Raw genomic sequence first — 19421 nt, 5'->3', positions numbered from 1 at the left:
TGGAAGTCTGGTAAGTTTGAGGCTACTTTACATGTTTCAAAGTTTCTGAATAAGATGTTCTGCTTTTATACGTGATTTCAAAAGACAAGTCAATGGTTATGAGAAATGTATTTCCAGGGAAAAACAAACAAATGACAACAAAACAGGAGAGTAAAATTATTTGCAACCTCCCGGTTTCATCTGGGAGACCTCAACAGAGACCTCTAGGATGGAATATCTCCTGGAACTGTACAGGAAGGTTTTTCTTCATCACGTGTGAACAGCAAGCTCTCAGGATCCTTCTTTGGTGAACAGTCTATCGCTGTTGCTTTGAGAACCCAGGCTTAGACACGTGTGAGTCTGCTGCCCTGATTACAGGCACCTCACCACAAGGACAGATGGTGTTAGCTCTGTTCCTGGGTGTGAGACCCAATATTGTTTTTCCAAGTAAAACCAGGTGCTTAGTAACATTTAACTTTGGAAGGAAGTGGTGCATCTAAACTGAGTTGTTATCACTCTGAGGTATAAATGTAGTGGATGTATTAATGATGGAATTTCTTAGATTAGCTTGGAAAAGAAAGCTTATAATTTTGATGTCTACGAAGAAAATTTTAGGCAACAGAGCATGTATAAGAAAAGTTTATTTTCAGAGATTTTAATACCCTCAAGTTTCAAAGGAAATGGACATGTGCCAAAAAGCCGATGAATAGTCCGCAGTGATATTATTATTCCCAAGTCCCCGAGATTTTCTTCCAGCTGCTGCTAACTCCTGCCATCCACAGGCTGGGACTGGGGAGGGAAAAGGATCTGGTTCTCTCAAGTTATCTGTGAATGTAGTCATCGGTGCCCTTCGGGCAGTTATCGCATTAGGAGGCTGAGGGTTTGTGGTTTCTGCCTTGAAACTAGCTGTTTGGAGTAAAAATCCTAACTGGCTGTGACATCCAGTTTTCACCTTGCTTTCAGGTTTGGACTTTCACTTGTTTTGTTGTGTTAGTTTTGGTCATCAATTTGGGAACTTAGCTGAAGTTTGTGACTATGCACTGTTGAAATTAGACAAGATCTTTTCATAGTTCCAGCATTCATTGTCACCTGAAAGAGAAAGGAAGAAATCCAAATGAGAATCTTCTATCAGCCCCTGCTAAGTGAGGCTAGAGTGAGAAGTGGTGATGGAGGCCAGGTGCACACTGAGTGCAGTTAAGTGGATGAGCTCCAGTGTGGAAGGAGTTAGTGACGACAGCAGGTTAGAGGAAATGTGCTCTGAAATATACTTAGATCCCATCCCCTGGTGCTGGTGATAGCCCTCTTCAAAGATGCTGCATATGGGTTGGTTAGATCCCTCCTCAGCTGTCAGTTTACTCTCTATTGTACTCTTCTGGAGGAAAATGAAGACCTCTCACACCTCCCAGGAGAAGATGTGGGTAGCCTCAAGCATGCACTTTCAGAAACAGCTGATTATAGGAGAGAATATATTCGGGAAAATCTCCCTCCTAAGTTCATGTCCTATTCCTTGTGAATAGGTGGGGTGGTGCCAAGGGAAGAGTCCCAAAATGCGTAAAGGAGCAGGGACCATCCAAGTATAGTTCTACCTTTTGCAGATGAGGAGACAGGTGTGGCAAGAGACTAAGGACCAGCTAAACCTGGATGACCTGCAAATGAGAAACTGGGACCAGAACCCAGGCCTCTGACCTTTTCATCTGCATCTCAGAGTTCGGGGAAAGGGAGAAGAAAGGCTCCAATCTGGATAAAGCCGATGAGCACCAGAGGCTATTGGGTCATCTTGGTAGGGAAAGGAAAAAGGTTTTACAGAAAGGGCTTGCAAACATTCTTCTAAAGAGATCAGGGAAAAAAAGGAATCATCAGAAAGAGAAAAATGTGAATTAGCAGATAAAGAGTGAAGCTTTAATCTTGAACCAATCCATTTTTACCCCATGGAAGCCAATATTCTCTAAAGTGACTTCCATATCAGGTTGTATCTTAGGGGAATTTCTAGGAATATGTTCAATAGATAAACTACCAGAATTTTCAAGTGAAAAACTACTAACTTACTGTTTTTAGGTGGCCTCTGTAACCTGATTCATTTCAAATGTGTTTTTAAGGAAAAAGATTTTTTTTTAAACTGTGGTGATAATATACACAACTAAACATATGCCAATCCCATAATTTCTACATATATATTATTGACATTGATTACATTTTTCAGATTTTGCAACCACTCTCACTATCCTTTTCCAAATTATTCCATCACCATTAACGTAAACTCAATGTCTCCTAAGCAAAAACTCCCCATTTCCCGCTCCCTTCCACTCCTGGTAACTAATAATTTTTGGTTTCCATTATATACTTCCTTACCACTCATCTGTCAGTCTGTCAGTGGAATGAAGAATGCCATTGCTGATATCAGAGGATCTTGGCTGAAAGCAGAGAATAGCAGAAAGATGTTTACCTGTGTTTTATTGACTACAAAAAGGCATTTGGCTGTGTGGATCATAAGAAGTTATGGATAATATTGCAAAGAATGGGAATTCCAGAACATGTAGTTGTGCTCATGTGAATTCTGTACCTAGACCAAGGGGCAGTCACGCGAATAGAACAAGGGGATATTATGTGGTTTAAAATCAGGAAAGGTGTGCATCAGGGTTGTATCCTTTCACCATACATATTCAACCTGTATGCTGAGTAAATAAACGGAGGAGCTGGACTACATGAAGAAGAATGAGGCATCAGGATTAGAGGAAAACTCGTTAGCAACATGCCATATGCAGATGACACAGCCTTGCTTGCTGAAAGTAAAGAGGACTTGAAGCACTTACTAATGAAGATCAAAGAGTACAGCCTTTAGTATAGATTATACCTGAACATAAAGAAAACGAAAATTCTCACAATTGGACCAATAAGCAACATCGTGATAAACAGAGAAAAGATTGAAGTTGTCAGGAATTTCATTTTATTTATTTCCACAATCGGTGTCCATGGAAGCAGCAGTCAAGCAATCCAAGGATTTATCTGCTGCAGAAGATGTCTTTAAAGCCTTAAAAAGCAAAGAAATCACTTTGAGGACTAAAGAGTGCTTGACTAGGCCATGGTATTTTCAATTGCTTCATGTGCATGTGAAAGCTGGACAATGAATAAGGAAGTCCGAAGAATTGATGCCTTTGAATTATGGTGTTGGTGAAGAATATTGAATATTCCATGGACCGCCAGAACGAACAAATCTGTCTTGGAATAAGTACTGCCAGAATGGTTCTTAGAAGTGAGGACGGCAAAACTTCATCTCATGTACTTTGGGCATGTTATCAGGAGGGACCAGTCCCTGGAGAAAAATATCATGCTTTGTAAAGTAGAGGGTCAGCGAAGAAAATTAAGACCCTCAGTGAGATGGACTGACACAGTGGCCACAGTAATGGGCTTTATCAGAGCAATGATTGTGAGGATAGCACGGGAGCAGGCAGTGTTTCATTATGTTGTACGTAGGGTCACTATGATTAGGAACTGACCGGACAGCACCTAACAACAACAACACATATTTCCTTACTTTAAGTGAGATCATATGGTATTGGTCCTTTTGCAACTGACTTATTTTACTCATCGTAATGTTTTCAAGGTTCATCCATGTTGTGGCATGCATCATGACTTCATTTCTCTTTATGGCTGAGTAATATTCCATTTTATCTGTCCATTCATGTTGACAGACATTTCAGTTGTTTCAACATTTTGGCTGTTGTGAAAGTGCTGCAATGAACATTGGTGTGCAAGTTTCTGCTTTCACTTCTGGGTATATACCTAGAACTGGGACTGATGGGTCATGTGGTAGTTCTATGATCATTTTTTTTTTTAGAAACCACTAATCTGTTTTTGTTTGTTTTCTAAGTACTTTATGCCATTGTATTTTTGTTTTTAGATGCTGTTGAGTGGATTTCAACTCCGAGTGACACCATGTGACAGAGTAGAACTGCCGAACAGAGTTTTCTCGGCTGTAATCTTTTCAGAAGCAAATGGTCAGGTCTTTCTCCTGTGGAGCAACTGGGTAAGTTTGGAACCTCCAACCTTCAGGTTATAAACTGCTTGCACCTATAGATTTTCTTTTATGCCATTGTAGAGAATGGGAAATGTAAATATGTAATATGTTCCCTAAACATTTAGGTTTTTTTTTTGTTTGTTTGTTTGTTTGTTACTGTTATAGTCTCTTTGGAGCCCTGGTAGCAAAGTGGTTAAGAGTTCAGACTGCTAATCAAAAGGGTTGGCAGTCTGAATCCACCAGCCACTCCTTGGAAACCCTGTGGAGCAGTTCTACTCTGTCCCATAGGGTTGTGCTGAGTTGGAATCAACTCATCTCTTTAGTTGAGTAAGTCCTAAAAGCTCTTTTTTGGGGTTTTGTTTAATAAAAAATTTTGGTAAAAAGCAAGTTTTTCAAAGTGCAATTCTGAACCACTAGTAGGTTGTGAAATCAATGTTGTGACTAATTACAGGTTTTATTTAAAGAATCAGAAAGGACAATACTAGGATCTATTACGTGTAATGAGCCCCGAATTTTTTTAACATATGCTGGGTCACAAAGAATTATATATTTCTTACTGCATCATGTGGAAAAAAAAAAAAGTTTGAGTGACTCTATTCTACATAGACAGTTGTATTTCTAATGTATCATCTACCTTTTTTCTCTTCTCTTTTTCCAATGTTATATTAAAACAAGACTATTGAGAGAGGAAGGCCAATTTCATCAATAGCTGATGTTCAGGCTTTTCTATGAAGTAGCCACACCCTTGGAATACTCCTATGCTAGTGATCTGACAGAAACCCTGGTGGCATAGTGGTTAAGTGCTATGGCTGCTAACCAAAAGGTCAGCAATTTCAACCTGCCAGGCACTCCTTGGAAACCCTATGGGGCAGTGCTACTCTGTCCTGTAGGGCCACTATGAGTCAGAATAGACTTGATGGCAATGGGTTTGGTTTGGTTTTTTTAGTGGTCTGAGATCCTACTAGACCAATGGTCTCTCTCATCTCTATCTGCATATTAGAATTACCCAAGGAACTTTTTAAGAATAATAATGGCAAAATCCAACTCCACGCCGTTTAAATCAGAATCTTTAGGTGTGGAGTCAAAGGATTTGTGTTAGTTCAAAGCTGACCAGGTTCTTACTAGAATCGCCCAAATTCCCACCATTATCTTTGCTTTTCCCCCTCTCTTCCACCATAGGCTTCTTTCCCATTGAACCTAAAGATTTTACTTTTCCTTCTCACAGTCTCAGGTAAATCATTCTCTCATTTGGACTTCCGAGATCAACATTGTCCTGAGAGTTCTTGTTTTCCTTCTATTTATCTGAATCTTTACAAAGTTGGCCTTTAGATTCCCTTTTCCCAAAGCCAGTTCACCACAAAGCTCTCCTCAAGTCAGGTAGATGGAATTCATACTCCAGCATCTGTCAGTCAATGTTAAGTGCTTTTCAGGCAGGGAGCAACTGATTGCTGTGGGACATAAACACCCAGGTAATTCCAGGTCCCTGAGCCATTAGGCAAAGTAGTTTCAGTAGTCTAAGTGTAGTCCTCAGAAGGGTCCTTGAAAGCAAGAGGAAATGCTAAGTATGAGAGTGAAAAAGGGATCCAAGGTGAGTGCTGTGCAGGGAGGGATAACGAGGTGGGTATCGCACACAGCAGGAACCCAGTAAATAGTAAGTTTGCAGGAATAAAGGCAGTTTGAGGATGCTTTGCGAGTTTATAAACACTTTTGCCAATCTGAAGATATGCTTGCTTTTTTGTTTGTTTCTCAGTAATAAGAGTTAGACACCATAATGCAACTGGGATATTATAGTTTGAATATAACAAATTTATACTTTGTGAAGGATCAACAGGACGTATACTTTCAATTTTTTATTACTTTTATTTTTTATCAGTTTGAAAACTGGGGCTTTTGCCCTTTTTCAGGTTTATATCACCTTTCTGGTCTTCACAGTTCATCAAAGACTACTGACCTGGAATCTAAATTAAAAACACAGGGGCCTATCTGTTCAGAGACATAAAAACTCTACATGTGCAGTCTGGGTGCTCTGAGAAGTATTCCGGGAGCCCTCAGGTTGGTGTTTAGAGAAGTGGCCTGACATGCCTTCCTGAGCCCCCTGCATAGAGCGTTCCTGATGTAATGAATCACTGCCATGTTTGCCACCTGAGTCAGGCAAAAAATTAAAATATTTTTTGCTCTCCAGTTCACAAGATACTTCCCCAGCTGCTGTCTGAACTTCTCCAGCCTTCATTTGCACCACAGAGGTGGTCGCTAGACCATGGTTGTGTGTCCCACTACTGTTTTTACATGGAACCTACTCCAGTCTCTGAGGAGAGAATAAACAACCAGGTCCCACCTGTCCTTCAAAGTCAGAGGACTACAAGGGTGCCTCCATGTCTGCCCCTGTTCTGCTTACTCAGGTGTTCTCAGGGGTAATTTTCTGTGTAAAAAGTGCTCCGGTATAAATCAACTTTGCCATCAGCAGGTTCTACTATACCCAGTGTTTCAGCTAACCCCAAAACAGTGAGGGGCTTTATTCTTTTTTCAAATACACTCAGGAACATTACTTCATTTGATGTCTACAGCAATCACGGATTGCATGATTTGACCTATTTTACAAATGTGGGAAATAGAAATCCAGGAAGGATAAATCACTTGCAGAAAGTTAGTAAAGACCAAGCCCAAGCCAAGCCTATTGCTGTTGAGCCAATTCCGACTCACAGCAACCCTATAGGACAGAGTAATCTGCCCCATAGGGTTTCCAAGGAGCAGCTGGTGGGTTTGAACTGCTGACTTTCTGGTTAGCAGCCGAGCTCTTAACCACCGTGCAACCAGAGCTCCTTAGTAAAGACAGCACTGATAAAAAACAAACAAGCAAAGATGGTCAGAAGGCTGCTGCCCCCTGCACCAAAAGCCTGTGACGAAGGAGCCAGTTATAATAATGTGACCTCCAGCTCTATGTATTTCGTCACTGTACTCATGCCTTGCCCATCCTGATATTGTCATGGCCCCTAGAATGTGAGATTAAAAGCAGAACATCTGGTTAAAAAAGTACTCATAGAGTTGTGGAGGCATAGAACCTTATGTGAGATTAGGACCTTGGTAGGAGCTAAGAGTCTTCAGAGCCTGTGGCCGACTTACCCATGGTGAGTTTGCTCATGCGGTGCTCTGACAGGTGGCTTCCTTGGGCCAGTTGATCACAAAATCTCTGTCTCTGGTAGTTGGCAATGTTAGCATTCCCGATGAAGTCCTTAAAAGACTTGATCGTGTTTTTCACATGCTCTGTGAAAAGGTAACATCCACCAATCCCTTCCTGTATTTTTTGACGTAAATAGATCAGTTCTTGAGCCTGAGCCTGAATTAGGGAATCGTATTTCCTAAGATGGAAAAGAAGAGGAAAATATAAGAGTGAGCACAGTGAATGATAGGCTATGACAGTTTCATCAGAGACATCTCTTAGAACACCCCAAAGAACTCTCCAAGTTTAATTCCTACACAAGGTGTTTGACTTTGCTGTGGCAGAAGGAATGAGGAAACAGCCTTGGGTATATTTGTTTTACTAACTTTGCTTTCAAATGACGCCCCTTCAGTTCATCACTTCAGCCAAGGTGATGCACAACCTTAACTATCACAGTCCACCTCTGTCAACTTGGCACCTGTACACATCTCCTTAAACAATATAAGATTGCTAAATGAAGACAATTACAAAGTCATACTTATGCCTAACATGATACATCTAACATGCATACAACCAAAAAAACACTAGCCCTGTGTACACCTTATATTTTATCAGTGAAAAAAACAAAAATATCTGATGCAGACACACAAGGAAGAAATACTCATAACAATCACAGGACCTATTTCTGCAACTGGGCACATGGTCATAGCTGGTATTTAAAACTACCTTCTTCCTCCACCCATTCCATATTCCCTTTCCCCTCACCAAGCACCTCAGCTGGTCATTGTTCTTTGCCTGCTGAGGTGAACTAAGCCTTCATTTCTGAAGGACCTGGACTATTAGGAGTCATGTTGGAATTGGATTGCTGTATTTTTCAGTGACTTTAATAACAGGTCATGGTAATAAATACTAAGAGATGCTTTAAGGGATCTCCTGTATTGCAGAAATACTCTTCTTTACCTCCATTATGCAACATCAATCCAATTTCCCCTTGGTTGTCAGGGTCATGCACACCAGCCAATATGGTAATTCCCGTGGTTGCCTGTCGATCCAAAGGCATGAGTAGGTCAAATGGCAAGGTGGCATTCTTAAATTCCAGTTCAGTGGGATCTTTGGTGTGTCTTCATGTGAGATCATTCATCCCTTTGGAACTAAGATGTCTAGACCTGCAGAGCATAGGGTCATGGGGACAGGGAGCAAAAATTTGGCAAGTGGGTCAATAGAGGGAGTAGTGAATGGTGCCACTCCCATCTCCACCCCTTGATTCCTGGATCTGTTTTGAATCCTGCCTATGGGAGAAACAGCACCATGTATTAGATGCTGGTTTAGAACATATATAGCCTCCTGGAGAACCTTGCCTCAATCCTACAATGTGGTGCCAGCTAGGTGGCACCATAATTGTGTGTTTAGAAGGCCATTCCATTGTTCCGTCAAACCGGCTGCTTCAGGATAATGGGGAACATGGTGAGACCAGTGAATTCCATGAGCATGGGCCCATTGCTATACTTCATTTGCTGTGAAGTGAGTCCCTTGATCTGAGGAGATGCTCTGTGGGATTTCATGACGATGGATAAGGCATTCTGTGAGTCCACTGTTGATGTTATGCGTGCAGGGAAGAATAATCCGTATCCAGACTAAGCGTCTATCCCAGTAAGAACAAAACTTTGCCCTTTCTATAATGGAAGTAATCCGATGTAATTAACCTGCCACCAGGTTGCTGGCTGATCACCTCAAGGATGGTGCCATTTCGGAGCCTCAAGCCTGGCGTATTCGGCATTCAGCATTGGCTGTAGCCAAGTCAGCCTTGATGAGGAGAAGGCCAGGTTACTGAGCCTTGTAAAACCTCCATCAATGCCACCATGACCACTTTGTTCATGAGCCCATTGGACAATGATGGGAGTAGCTGGGAAAAGAAGATGACTGGTTTCCACAGAATAAGTCATCCTATTCTCTTCATTATTAAAATCCTCCTCTGCAGAGGTCATCCTTGGTGACCATTCACATACGACACATAAGACTCTTCATTCCTTTGGCCCATTCAGAGAGATCTATCCACATACCTCTTCTCCGTACCTCCTTGTCTCCAGTTTTCCGGTCATGTCCCTTCCGAGTCCCTGACCATCCAGCCAAACCATCGGCCACAGCCCATGAATCAGTATACAATGGCACACCTAGCCATTTTTCCTTCGAGGCAAAGTGAACAAGGAGGTGCACTGCTCAAAGTTCTGCCTGTCGGGAAGATTTCCCTTCACCAGAGTCCTTCAGGGAGGTCCCAGAAAGGGCTGCATTGCTGAGGCTGTCCACTTCTAAGGGGTGCTTGCACTTGATGCAGAACCATCTGTCATGGATTGAATTATATCCCCCCAAAAATGTGTGTATCAATTTGGCTGGGCCATGATTCCTGGTATGGTGTGATTTTCCTGTATGTTGTAAATCCTGCCTCTATGATATAATGAGGGAGAATGGGTGGCAGTTGTGTTGGTGAGGAAGGACTCAATATACAAGACTGGATTGTGTCTTGAGGCAATCTCTTGCGATTAAAAGAGAGAAGTGACCAGAGATATAGGGGACCTCATACCACAAAGAAAGCAGTGCCAGGAGCAGAGCGTGTCCTTTGGACCTGGGCTCCCTGTGTGTAGAAGCTCCTAGTCTGGGGGAAGATTGATGAAAAGGCAGACAAAGAGAGAAGGTCTTTCCCTGGAGCTGATGCCCTGAATTTGGACTTTTAGCCTACTTTACTGTGAGGAAATAAACTTCTCTTTGTTAAATCCATCTACTTGTAGTGTTTCTGTTACAACAGCACTAGATGACTAAGACACCATCTGTAAACCAGTCATGAGTTTTTTCTTCCTCAATCAGCTGATCACAAGGAACTCTCCATGAGGCCATAGGTACATCCTGGGAGAGGCAGGTAATGTGATACAAGTGGAGACAATGGGCATTAGGACCATTTCCTCATGCAACTTACTTGTACCTTCAGGTTCTGCTCAAGGCCAATCTTGTATACACCATTTTCATTTAATGATGTCATGTTATGTCTGACTTTATGGCCCTGTGGGTCAGACAACACCCAGCTCATGATGGGCAACTCAGGCTGCACGGTGACTTGGTGGCCCATGGTTAAGCAGTCTCTACTAAGGCCCAGTAACAAGACAAAAGCTGTTCCTCGAAATGAAACTATTGTCTGCAGAGGATGGCAGGGCTTTGCTCCTAAATCCTAAGGGTCTGCACTGTGATTCCACAATAGAGGCCTGCCAAAGGCTCCAAACAGCATTTTTATCTGCTACTGACACTTCAAGCTACATTTCATCAGCCAGATAATATAGCCCCAGAGGCGGAGTGGCTTGAGGGCAGCCTGAAATTTTGTGGGATTAATTTCCCATCTTCTAGCATGCAAAACTTTTACCAATAAGTTCAGAATCACTGACACTTCTTCCTTAATACATCCATTCGGCATAATGTCATCAGTGTAATGGACCAGTGTGATGTCTTGTGCAAGGGAAAAGCAATCACGTTTCCTACAGACTAATTTATGACATAGGGCCGGAGAGTTGATATACCCATGAGGTAGGACAGTGAAGGTGTATTTCTGGCCTTGCCAGCTGAAGGCAAATTTCTTCTGGTGTTCCATCAAAACTGTAATTAAGAAAAAGGCATTGGCCAGATCAATAGCTATGTACGAGGTAGCAGGAGATGTATTAATTTGCTCAAGTAATGAAACCACATCTGGAACAGCAGCTACAATTGGAGTCACCACCTGATGAAGTTTATGATAATCCACTGTCATTGTCCAAGATTCATCTGTTTTTTGCATAGGCCAAATAGGCGAGATGAGTTGGGATGTCATGGGAATCATCACCCCTGCAGTCTTCAAATCCTTGATGGTGGCAGTGGTCTCTCCAATCACCCTCCAGAAATGTGGTATTGCTTTTTGTTTACTATTTTCTTAGGTAGGGGCAGTTCTAATGGCTTCCATTTGGCTTTTACTATCATAATAGCCTATACTCCAGTTTTCAGGGATTCAGTATTGGGGATCTGCCAGCTGCTGATTAAATCTATTCCATTATGCATTCTGGAACTGGGGAAATCACTACAGGATGGGTTTGGAGACCCACTGGACACACTGTGTGATAAACCTGAGCTAAGTGTCCGATAATAATCTGGGACCCAGATGGCCCTACTCTGACTGGTGAACCACAGCAAAGTTTTGGGTCTCTTGAAATTAGTGTAATTTCAGAGCCAGTATCCAGTAATCCCCCAACAGTCTGACTATTTCCTTTTTCACAATGAACAGTTACTCTCATAAGAGGTCATAGAACACTTTTGGGAAGGCTGGGAGAAAGATTAACAGTATAAATTTTTGGCAGTGTAGTGCTGTCCTTCTTCAAGGTGACCAAGCCTCTGCTATATTCAAGGGATTGTTGATCTATAAACTGGCTCAAGTCTGGGAATTGATTGAGGGACTGTAACTCTCTATTCTGGTGATTCAAGTTAGACTGCAGCTCACTTGACCTAGAAATCCTCTGCTTATACAGATGAAGTAAATATTTAGTAGATTTCCCATCTATTTCATTGGTAGGGGCACCATGACTAAGCAGCAAACGCCATAAGTCCATGCAAGTCAGACTAGGGCTAATTAATGCTTTGGCACCACTGTTCATTACAGTAACCACACCCACCTTGTCTTTGTCAATCGGTGCCAGCACTTAGCCCCTACCACCACAGGGTCCAACCAGCCCCACTGTAGTTAGGTGTCTTAATTCAGTTTGGGATGTTCTTTTCCTGTGTTTCATACCTCCTCCTGGGTCACACTTTCTACCTCACCTTTTGTGCTTGGTGGGACTTTAGTCTAGAAGCAGTAAAATGGATGTTGTGGATATGTTCTGAGAATATTCAGCAATGTCTTGTAAGGCATCTGCTTCAGATGATGCCACAGGCAATGACCCAGATGCTGCCCCTGTTGATATCTCAGAAAAATACTCTTCAGACACAGCTGGGTTATTCTCATCAGATGGGGGTGGAGAAGTTAATGGTTTTACTGGGGAGGGTGGATTAGCAGACAAAGATGAAGTAGTCTCTTCAGATGGGAGTTAGAAGGCTGGTTCTGTTGAGTGAGTTGATGGAATTTAAGGGCTCATTGTCCCCAACTTCCTGATTATCTGCCCACATGTCCCCATCTCAAGTTTCAGGCTCCAATTTATTCCCAACCAATGCCCCCACTTTAAGTTCAGACACCATTTGAGGTTGGGAATTCAATTGGCATTGTAATTCAGCCATTCTTACTGTAAGATTATGGGTTTATTCTTCAGCAATATCAGCTCTGTTGCTACAAGAAATAAGGTTTTCTTTCAGAGCCTATGTGGCAAAGTTGAGGTCGTTTATGTGGTGCTTGAGCTGTGATTCTGAAGCTCTGAGCTCATCTCTTTCTTTCACTACTTTGTCTTGCTAAAGTAGAACCAACTAATCAGCCTCCTTATACTTCTCATTCTAACAAGATTGTAGAAAAGTATCAGAGATGTGAGCACCAAAGCCTTGCCTCTCAGCAGTACATGATCTATTGGTGGTGATATTTTGTGTATTTCTGTTGCTACCTCACTGCATGGATTAACGGTGCCCTCTCTACTACTAGAAAGAAAATCATCAATATTTTTAAGACTAACAAGACTTGAGAACCAATTTAGAAAACTCATCCTTACAATTTTGTTTGTCTAGAATCACTCTCAGTACCAAATATCTTAGGGTGGGTTCTCTAGAGAAGCAAAACCAGTAAAGTGTGTGTGTGTGAGTGTGCATGTGTATATATGTTTGTATATGTATAAGTATGTATGCATGTATATGTATATATAAAGAGAAGGAGATAAATAGATTTATCTGAAGGGAATGGCTCATGAAATTGTAGAAGCTGGCAAGTACCAAGTCTGTGGGTCAGGTGTCAGACTGGAGGCTTCTCCTGAATCATGCAGCTGCAAGGGGAGACGAGCCCAAGATCAGCAGATCAGACAGCAGTCAGTTGGCTCACAGACCCCAGACTCTGACAAATCCAGGCAGGGGCAGATAAGACGGCAGGCTTCTGGCTCACAGGCTGCAGGAGCCAATGAATCCTGAGATCAACAAGGATTACAGCAGACTGATGGCTGAAGTATCAGATGTCAGATGATGACAACCTGGATGCACAATTCAGAGTAAGCAAAAGCCCGTGAACTTTACCAGAACATCCATATATACTGGATGCAGGCTACATCCCCGAAGAAACTCCCCTAACAACTGATTGGCTTATCACATCATATCCCATCATGGAGGTGATTACATTATATCACAAAATAGAGTATATCTAAATTCTTATATAACTGCCAAATTACATCATTACATAACTGCTAAACTACATCATTAGATAACTGCCAAACCACTGAGAATCATGGCCCAGCCTAGTTGGTGCATAACTTTAACCATCACAGATCCCTATCTAGAATGGGTGCTTTGTGAGATTAGAGACAGTGCCATGTATTATGGAACTCACAGCACCTGGTAGAATATAAACGCACAACTGGGCATTCTGTGAATACTTAGAACTGGGTACTCCTAAAGCTGGACTAGACATTTACACTCATCTACCCCATCTGATGCCTGAATCTTCCCCCTTTTGCACCAAGAAGAGATCATCTGTAGAACATCTTTGAAATTCTATTCTCTGAATTCCTATTAAGTGTCAGAGGAATTACAGACAGACTAGGCAGAAGCAAGGGCTCCACAGCTATGGTGCTGTTGTACGCTGGGTTCTCTAAAGAAGCAAAATCAGTAAAGCGTATAAATAAATATATATCTAGTGAGAGAGAGATTTATATCAAGGAAATATCTCACGTGGTTGTAGGAGCTGTAATGTTCCAAGACTATGAGTCAGGATAGAGGCTTCTCCTGATTCACATAGCCACAGGGGCTGGGAAACACAAGATCAGCATGTTGGAGAGCAGGGCTCTTGCTCACAGGCTGTGAAGATCAATGAGTCCCAAGATACGCAAGCAACACCAAGGTAAGCTGCTAGCTCAAGTCCCAAGAACTAGAGTTCAGACAAACAGGAGCCAGCTGCAGGATTCAGAATGAGCAAAAGCCCCTGAGCCCTGCCAGAACATCTGCTTACACTCAATGCAGGCCACATGACCAAGGAAACTCCCCTCTAACTGACTGGCTACATCAGATCCCATAATGGGGGTGATCACATATCAAATTTCAGCAAGGAAGTGACCACAACATCACACAACTGCCCAAATACTCAGAATCATGGCCCAGCCAAGTTGACCCAAATCTTAACCATCACAGGCCCCTTTGATCAAGTAACTGTGTTTTAGTGTGTCTTACACATTTGAGCCTCTGAGATCTCATTTCAGCACTGCGTTAAAAAAAGTTTTGAATGCCACAGTCTACCTTATGTCTGAAAATTTCTGAGCATAGGAAATGCTGGTCCTCAGCAAATTAATAAATCATTTTCCTGGCAATATTTGCTCAATTATCTGTCTACCCAATGGTCCTACCAGTTAATACCTTATATAGTATGATAATTAGAAAAAATCAAAATTGGAGAGAAGAAACCTTTTTATCAGGAAAACATGGAAATTATCTTCTGTTGTAGAAAATGTTAGTCTATTAATGACAACCGCCATTCTGACAAAAAAAAAGAAAGCTTAATAATTACAGCAAATTTTTTTTTTGAGAAGATCGTATGTGCCGTACATTGTTCTAACCCCTTTACTTGTACTCATGTGTTTAATAACCCTCTGAGGTAGGTAGCATTGGTATCTTCATTTTACAGATGAGGTAGCCAAGGTAACTGAGACACAGGAAAGTTAGGTAAATTTGCCCAACATTACAAAGCTAGAAGTTAACATTGCTAGTATTCCAACTCAGGCATCCACCTGTATTTCATTTACACATTATTTAAGTGAGAACCCCAGAGACCAAAATTCTTCCACGCACTAGACTACCATCCAATTCCTATAGCCCTCTGGTTGTCTAGTTTTATGCCTTCCTGTAAATTTCTGTTCTTGTCTTTGCACAAATTTGCTCTTCATTCTACTAGTATGGGTTGCCCCACTTCAAGCAGAAATTCAAACTTTGCCATAGCCTGCCCTGCACAGATCCCTCCTTACCCAATCCTTGCAACTGGTCTCTCCTCCTCAAACTGGAGCTCCTCTCTGAGCACGGATTCAATGAGGTCCTTGTATTCTTCGCACTCTGAGAACAGACAGACACCTACCTCAGTGGAATGCTGGACCTGCCACTGATGATCGCTTGTAATATTCATAACCCCAAGGCTAATCCCAAGGACAAAAATAACCCCAGTTCCAGGCTCTATGCTGGGTTTCCGTAACTTTATTTCTCATTCTCCCAGCTGTAAGGCATTTAATCACCCCCATTTTAGAGGCAATTAAAGAGAAGCTCAAGGAACCCTGGTGGCACAATGGTTGAGTTCAACTCCTAACCAAAAAGCTGGCCATTCCAAATCTCCCAACCACTCCACGGGAGAAAGATGTGACAATCTGTTTCTATAAAGATTATAGCCTAGGAAACCCTACGGGGCAGTTCTACTCTGTCACCTGGGCTTGCTATGAGTTAGAATCGACTTGAAGGCATTTTTTTTTTTTTTAAAGAGAAGCTCAGAGACAGGTAAAGTAATTGTTCAATATGATTCAACTGGTATTTGGCAGAATCACAATTCATATCCCCTAAATTCTGACTCTGATACGTGGGCCCCTTTACCAAGCCTTGTGGCCTCTTCAGTAAAACATTCACCTGGGGCATGAAGTAGCTATTTCCTGTAAGCTTGGGAAGGCCCTAAGGACTATAGGACTGATGGTTCTCCTGTGTTGACAGTTTCAATAACACTGTAATATTTGAAAGTTTATCTGGATAAAGCTGTGTAAAAATGCAGTGGGAAAAAAAAATACCTGAAAGACTTATCTTCAGATGCTAAAAGGTATTAAGTTAGAATGGGTAGGAAGGAGTATTTCCCATGTGCCAGGCTTTGTTCTAGCAGATTTTCAAGAATTAACTCATATAATTATGCCTGCTACCTGAAAAGGTAGGTACTACTTTTTTTTTTTCACTCTTATTACCATTATAAATGAAGAAACTGAGGCCTAGAGAAGATAACTTGGATTTGAGCCCAGGAAGTTTGTCCTTGAGTTACATGCCCTTAATCACTGCACTGCATTACCTCTACACTAAGATCTTAGGTGATACCTTCTTCCCTAGCTTCAAAAATTTTGTCCTACATTTTTATCGGTATTATAATGAATAAAGTGAAGGAAAACAAAAAAACAAAAACCTTAGTCTCCCATCTCCCAAAGCTTATCTTTTCACTTCTTTAATAAGTAGTCTTCATTTTTACTTTTTTGTCTATGACAGTAAGTTGATTAGCAAATTTTATCCTCCATTGATGTGTTGAAAAATAATTGTATGTATTTGAAAGCCAACATTTTAATGTCAGCAAGAATCTTCCTCTAATATCCCTGACCCTCTTGTTCCCATGTTCCCTTTAGTCAGTATACCTCTATCTCTCTCTCTCATTATTAACAGATTTCCCAGTGGGTTTTCAGATGTGAAAGCTGACTGTGGGGAGGGAGGGGCCAGTCTCTACACCAGCCTGCTGGGACTGGTGGTTTCCTCCACTTGGACTTGTTCTCATTTTGGCCATGTGTCTCATAGCCCAGATGCTGGAGGTCCACCTGGACTTGCTTGCAGTCTGCAAGGTTCATATTCAGAGAGAGAAAGAGTGTCATAGATTCTCTGAGTTTCATGGAGATACTGTCACCAGAGTATGAGGACTGACTTCCTTGAACTTATAGGGGAAAAGAATCTTGCTGCAAACATTTGGACTTCCCTCTGTTTCCTGTTGATGTTCCCATCTCTAGCTTCCTGAGGCTAGCTTGGACTTCCCTCTGTTTCCTGTTGATGTTCCCATCTCTAGCTTCCCGAGGCTAGCTTGGGAAGACACAGAGTTAAGCTCCTTTGAGGCAGGTATGGTGTACTAGGATCTCTTTCTCCCCAGTGCAGCTGACAAAATGCTTTTTCAGTAAAAGTTTGAATTGAATCCTGAAATATTTAGGTCAACAGTGATGTTACATGTTTGTACACTCTGAAACGGGTTCCTGAGCAAGAAAAGGCAGTTTTCTGGCTGAACTAGGATTTTAGCCTCTGTTGCTCCCTACACTCTCACTGCAAACTTGGGAAAGTTGCTTTACCCCTTTATGCCTCTGTTTTTTCATCCTTTGCAAATTAAGGATAAACTATCCACTTCTACCTCTCTAGGAGTCTGGTCAAGATAAAATTTATTTTGATGAAGGAGAGAGAATGCCTTTAGTTTTTGGAGAGTGTTCAGTTTCTCAGAGGGCAGACAGGCAATCATTCATCATTTTGGTGGCCTTGACCATGTAGGACTTACTGTATTTCTGCAGTTGGTTGGCCAGGGTATAGGCAGTAGCTTCAGATATAAGGAATTTCTCTTTGAGGTCTCTGACCTGCTGTTTGCTTTGTGCTAGCTGGGAGAGCAACTCCTGGTTGATTTCCAGGATATTCCTGTCTGTCCTTTGCCTAGAGCAAGTGGTGAGAGCTAATGCCATGCTGAAGCTTATGGTGGAAGGAGTGGAGCCAGAGCTGGGGAGAAGAAAACCAGACAGATAATAATGACAAGTTAATGGATTATACTAATGGGTGCATATCTTGATGAATTTACTAAAAATCATTGAATTGTACAGCTAAAATGGGTAAATTTTGCAGTATAAAATTATATCCCAAGAAAGTTTTTTTTTTAAGTGAAAAAAGTGATTTAAACCAGTCTAATTTTTTTTATATTAAAGGATGTAGATGTGATTTATAACTTTTGGGATAAACGTTGTCAGCATCTCATAACACTTGACAGTCTTGAATCACCAAAACAAGGAGCAAGGTCCAGAGCTCAGAGCCCAAGTCAATGCCTCTAGGTCAGGCTCCGAGTGGAGTGCCAGAAGGAGGACCCAGAGCACCCGGTAACTGTTTGGAGTTGCAATAACAGAATTGGAAGGCGGGGGGTGTCATGGAATCTTAGGTGCCCCTGCCTTCCAGTTGCCTGGGTCATGCTGATACACAAGGCTGCCTGGTCTCATCTGAAGGAGGGGACCACCCTCAGCACCAGTCTCGGTATATGTGTACCCTATTGCTGATACAAAAGACCTGTCTCCTTCTAAAATTTAAGCACATTTTTCATTGTTTATTTTTGCAAATGCATAGAAAACATCAAGGAGTCCATATCTCCTCCAAATTCTTTCATTTTCTTAAAGAATGTCATGGAGTCACTTTTTCTGTTTCATGAAAAGCTTAACGGAAAACTTAAAACTTAAAGACTATCTTGGTGTTCTTGTTTGGTTCTTCTCCAGTCCACCTATCCCCCAACTATTTTAATATTATAAGAACAAAATCCTGAGTGTAATACTCTACGCAGTTTGTGAATACATTATAAGAGTTTTGCCTTGACTAATATTTTTCTTGCTGCATCCTAATGTTACATTGGCTGCTTTTCCCTCAGCAGGGAAGCATGCTGGGTTTTCATTAAACTTAAAGTGAAGTTTCACATCCCTACGTCCTAATCCCGCCCTCCTCTAGTGTGTGAGTTATTTTGTTTTTTAATCTCCATATACACGTTTTGTACTTTTCACTTAAGAATTCCATTCTAGCTCCACAGGGTTTTTTTCCTACTTGTCAAAGTCATTGAAATAGCTCATGCTAGTTGATTACCTCCCACTAGGCTCATGATTCCTTGGACCCCTAAGGTTTACATACATCTTCCTGAATACATGTAGTGGGCATCTATTTTGGGATGGCTTGTAAACTGATGCTATTTTTTATGTTCAGGAGTAGTTTCTGTGGGACACTGACTAGGAGATCTGTTTGGGTTAACCAAAGTCACTGACCTGTGGTTTTCCTGTGTTTGTATTTTCTGACAGGACGTAGTAAAATCAAGATCATGGATCTGTGGTTGTCTGTGGTGATCCACAGCATTCCTGTGCAATGGGGTTTAGTGACATAGTATCTGAGGTTTCAAGGAGAGGCACGGACAGAAAAAACAGAAACTGATTCCCTGACACACCTCCTCACTTTCTAAGTATCCATTCTCCCCTGGTTTCGTGAACCTAAGACTGGGAAGACTGCATGGAATATTTGTTTCTTCCATCTAGCATCCTGTATTGCCTGCCCATTTGGTGGGCGAGGCCTTTGGAGCCCAGAGAAGAGGGAATGATTTCT

General features: G+C 41.8%; 2 protein-coding genes across 2 annotated transcripts in view; one reads left to right on the top strand and one right to left on the bottom strand.

Moving 5' to 3' along the window:
* The first annotated feature begins 329 nt into the window (after positions 1-329).
* The window catches only part of LOC104846015 (guanylate-binding protein 4-like), a 51124-nt gene continuing 32032 nt past the window's right edge, over positions 330-19421 (top strand). The window contains exon 1 of the mRNA XM_064282210.1: positions 330-4003. The gene's annotated coding sequence lies outside the window, so the exon portion shown is untranslated. The remainder of the gene's footprint in view (positions 4004-19421) is intronic.
* Positions 5486-18555, bottom strand: LOC100657994 (putative neuroblastoma breakpoint family member 5). Its single transcript, XM_064282209.1, has 3 exons — positions 17587-18555; positions 15293-15377; positions 5486-13315 (listed from the first exon to the last, which is right to left on the bottom strand). The coding sequence occupies exons 1-3, from the start codon at positions 17762-17764 to the stop codon at positions 13294-13296; spliced, it is 285 nt and encodes a 94-aa protein (XP_064138279.1). The 5' UTR covers positions 17765-18555; the 3' UTR covers positions 5486-13293.

Source organism: Loxodonta africana, chromosome 3 (genome assembly GCF_030014295.1).
Source record: "Loxodonta africana isolate mLoxAfr1 chromosome 3, mLoxAfr1.hap2, whole genome shotgun sequence".
Lineage (NCBI taxonomy): Eukaryota > Metazoa > Chordata > Mammalia > Proboscidea > Elephantidae > Loxodonta > Loxodonta africana.
This window is presented reverse-complemented; position numbering and strand designations above follow the sequence as displayed.

Bases quoted from the DNA above. Each gene is read 5' to 3' on its own strand.
- LOC100657994 (XM_064282209.1), bottom strand. From the start codon at position 17,764: ATGGCATTAGCTCTCACCACTTGCTCTAGGCAAAGGACAGACAGGAAT. The intron at 15,378-17,586 runs GTAAGTCCTACA...GTCTGTTCTCAG, and splicing joins CAACCAACTGCAGAAATACA to AGTGCGAAGAATACAAGGAC. The intron at 13,316-15,292 runs GTAAGGAGGGAT...TTGTGCATCCAG, and splicing joins AGACCAGTTGCAAGGATTGG to GTTGTCATCATCTGACATCT.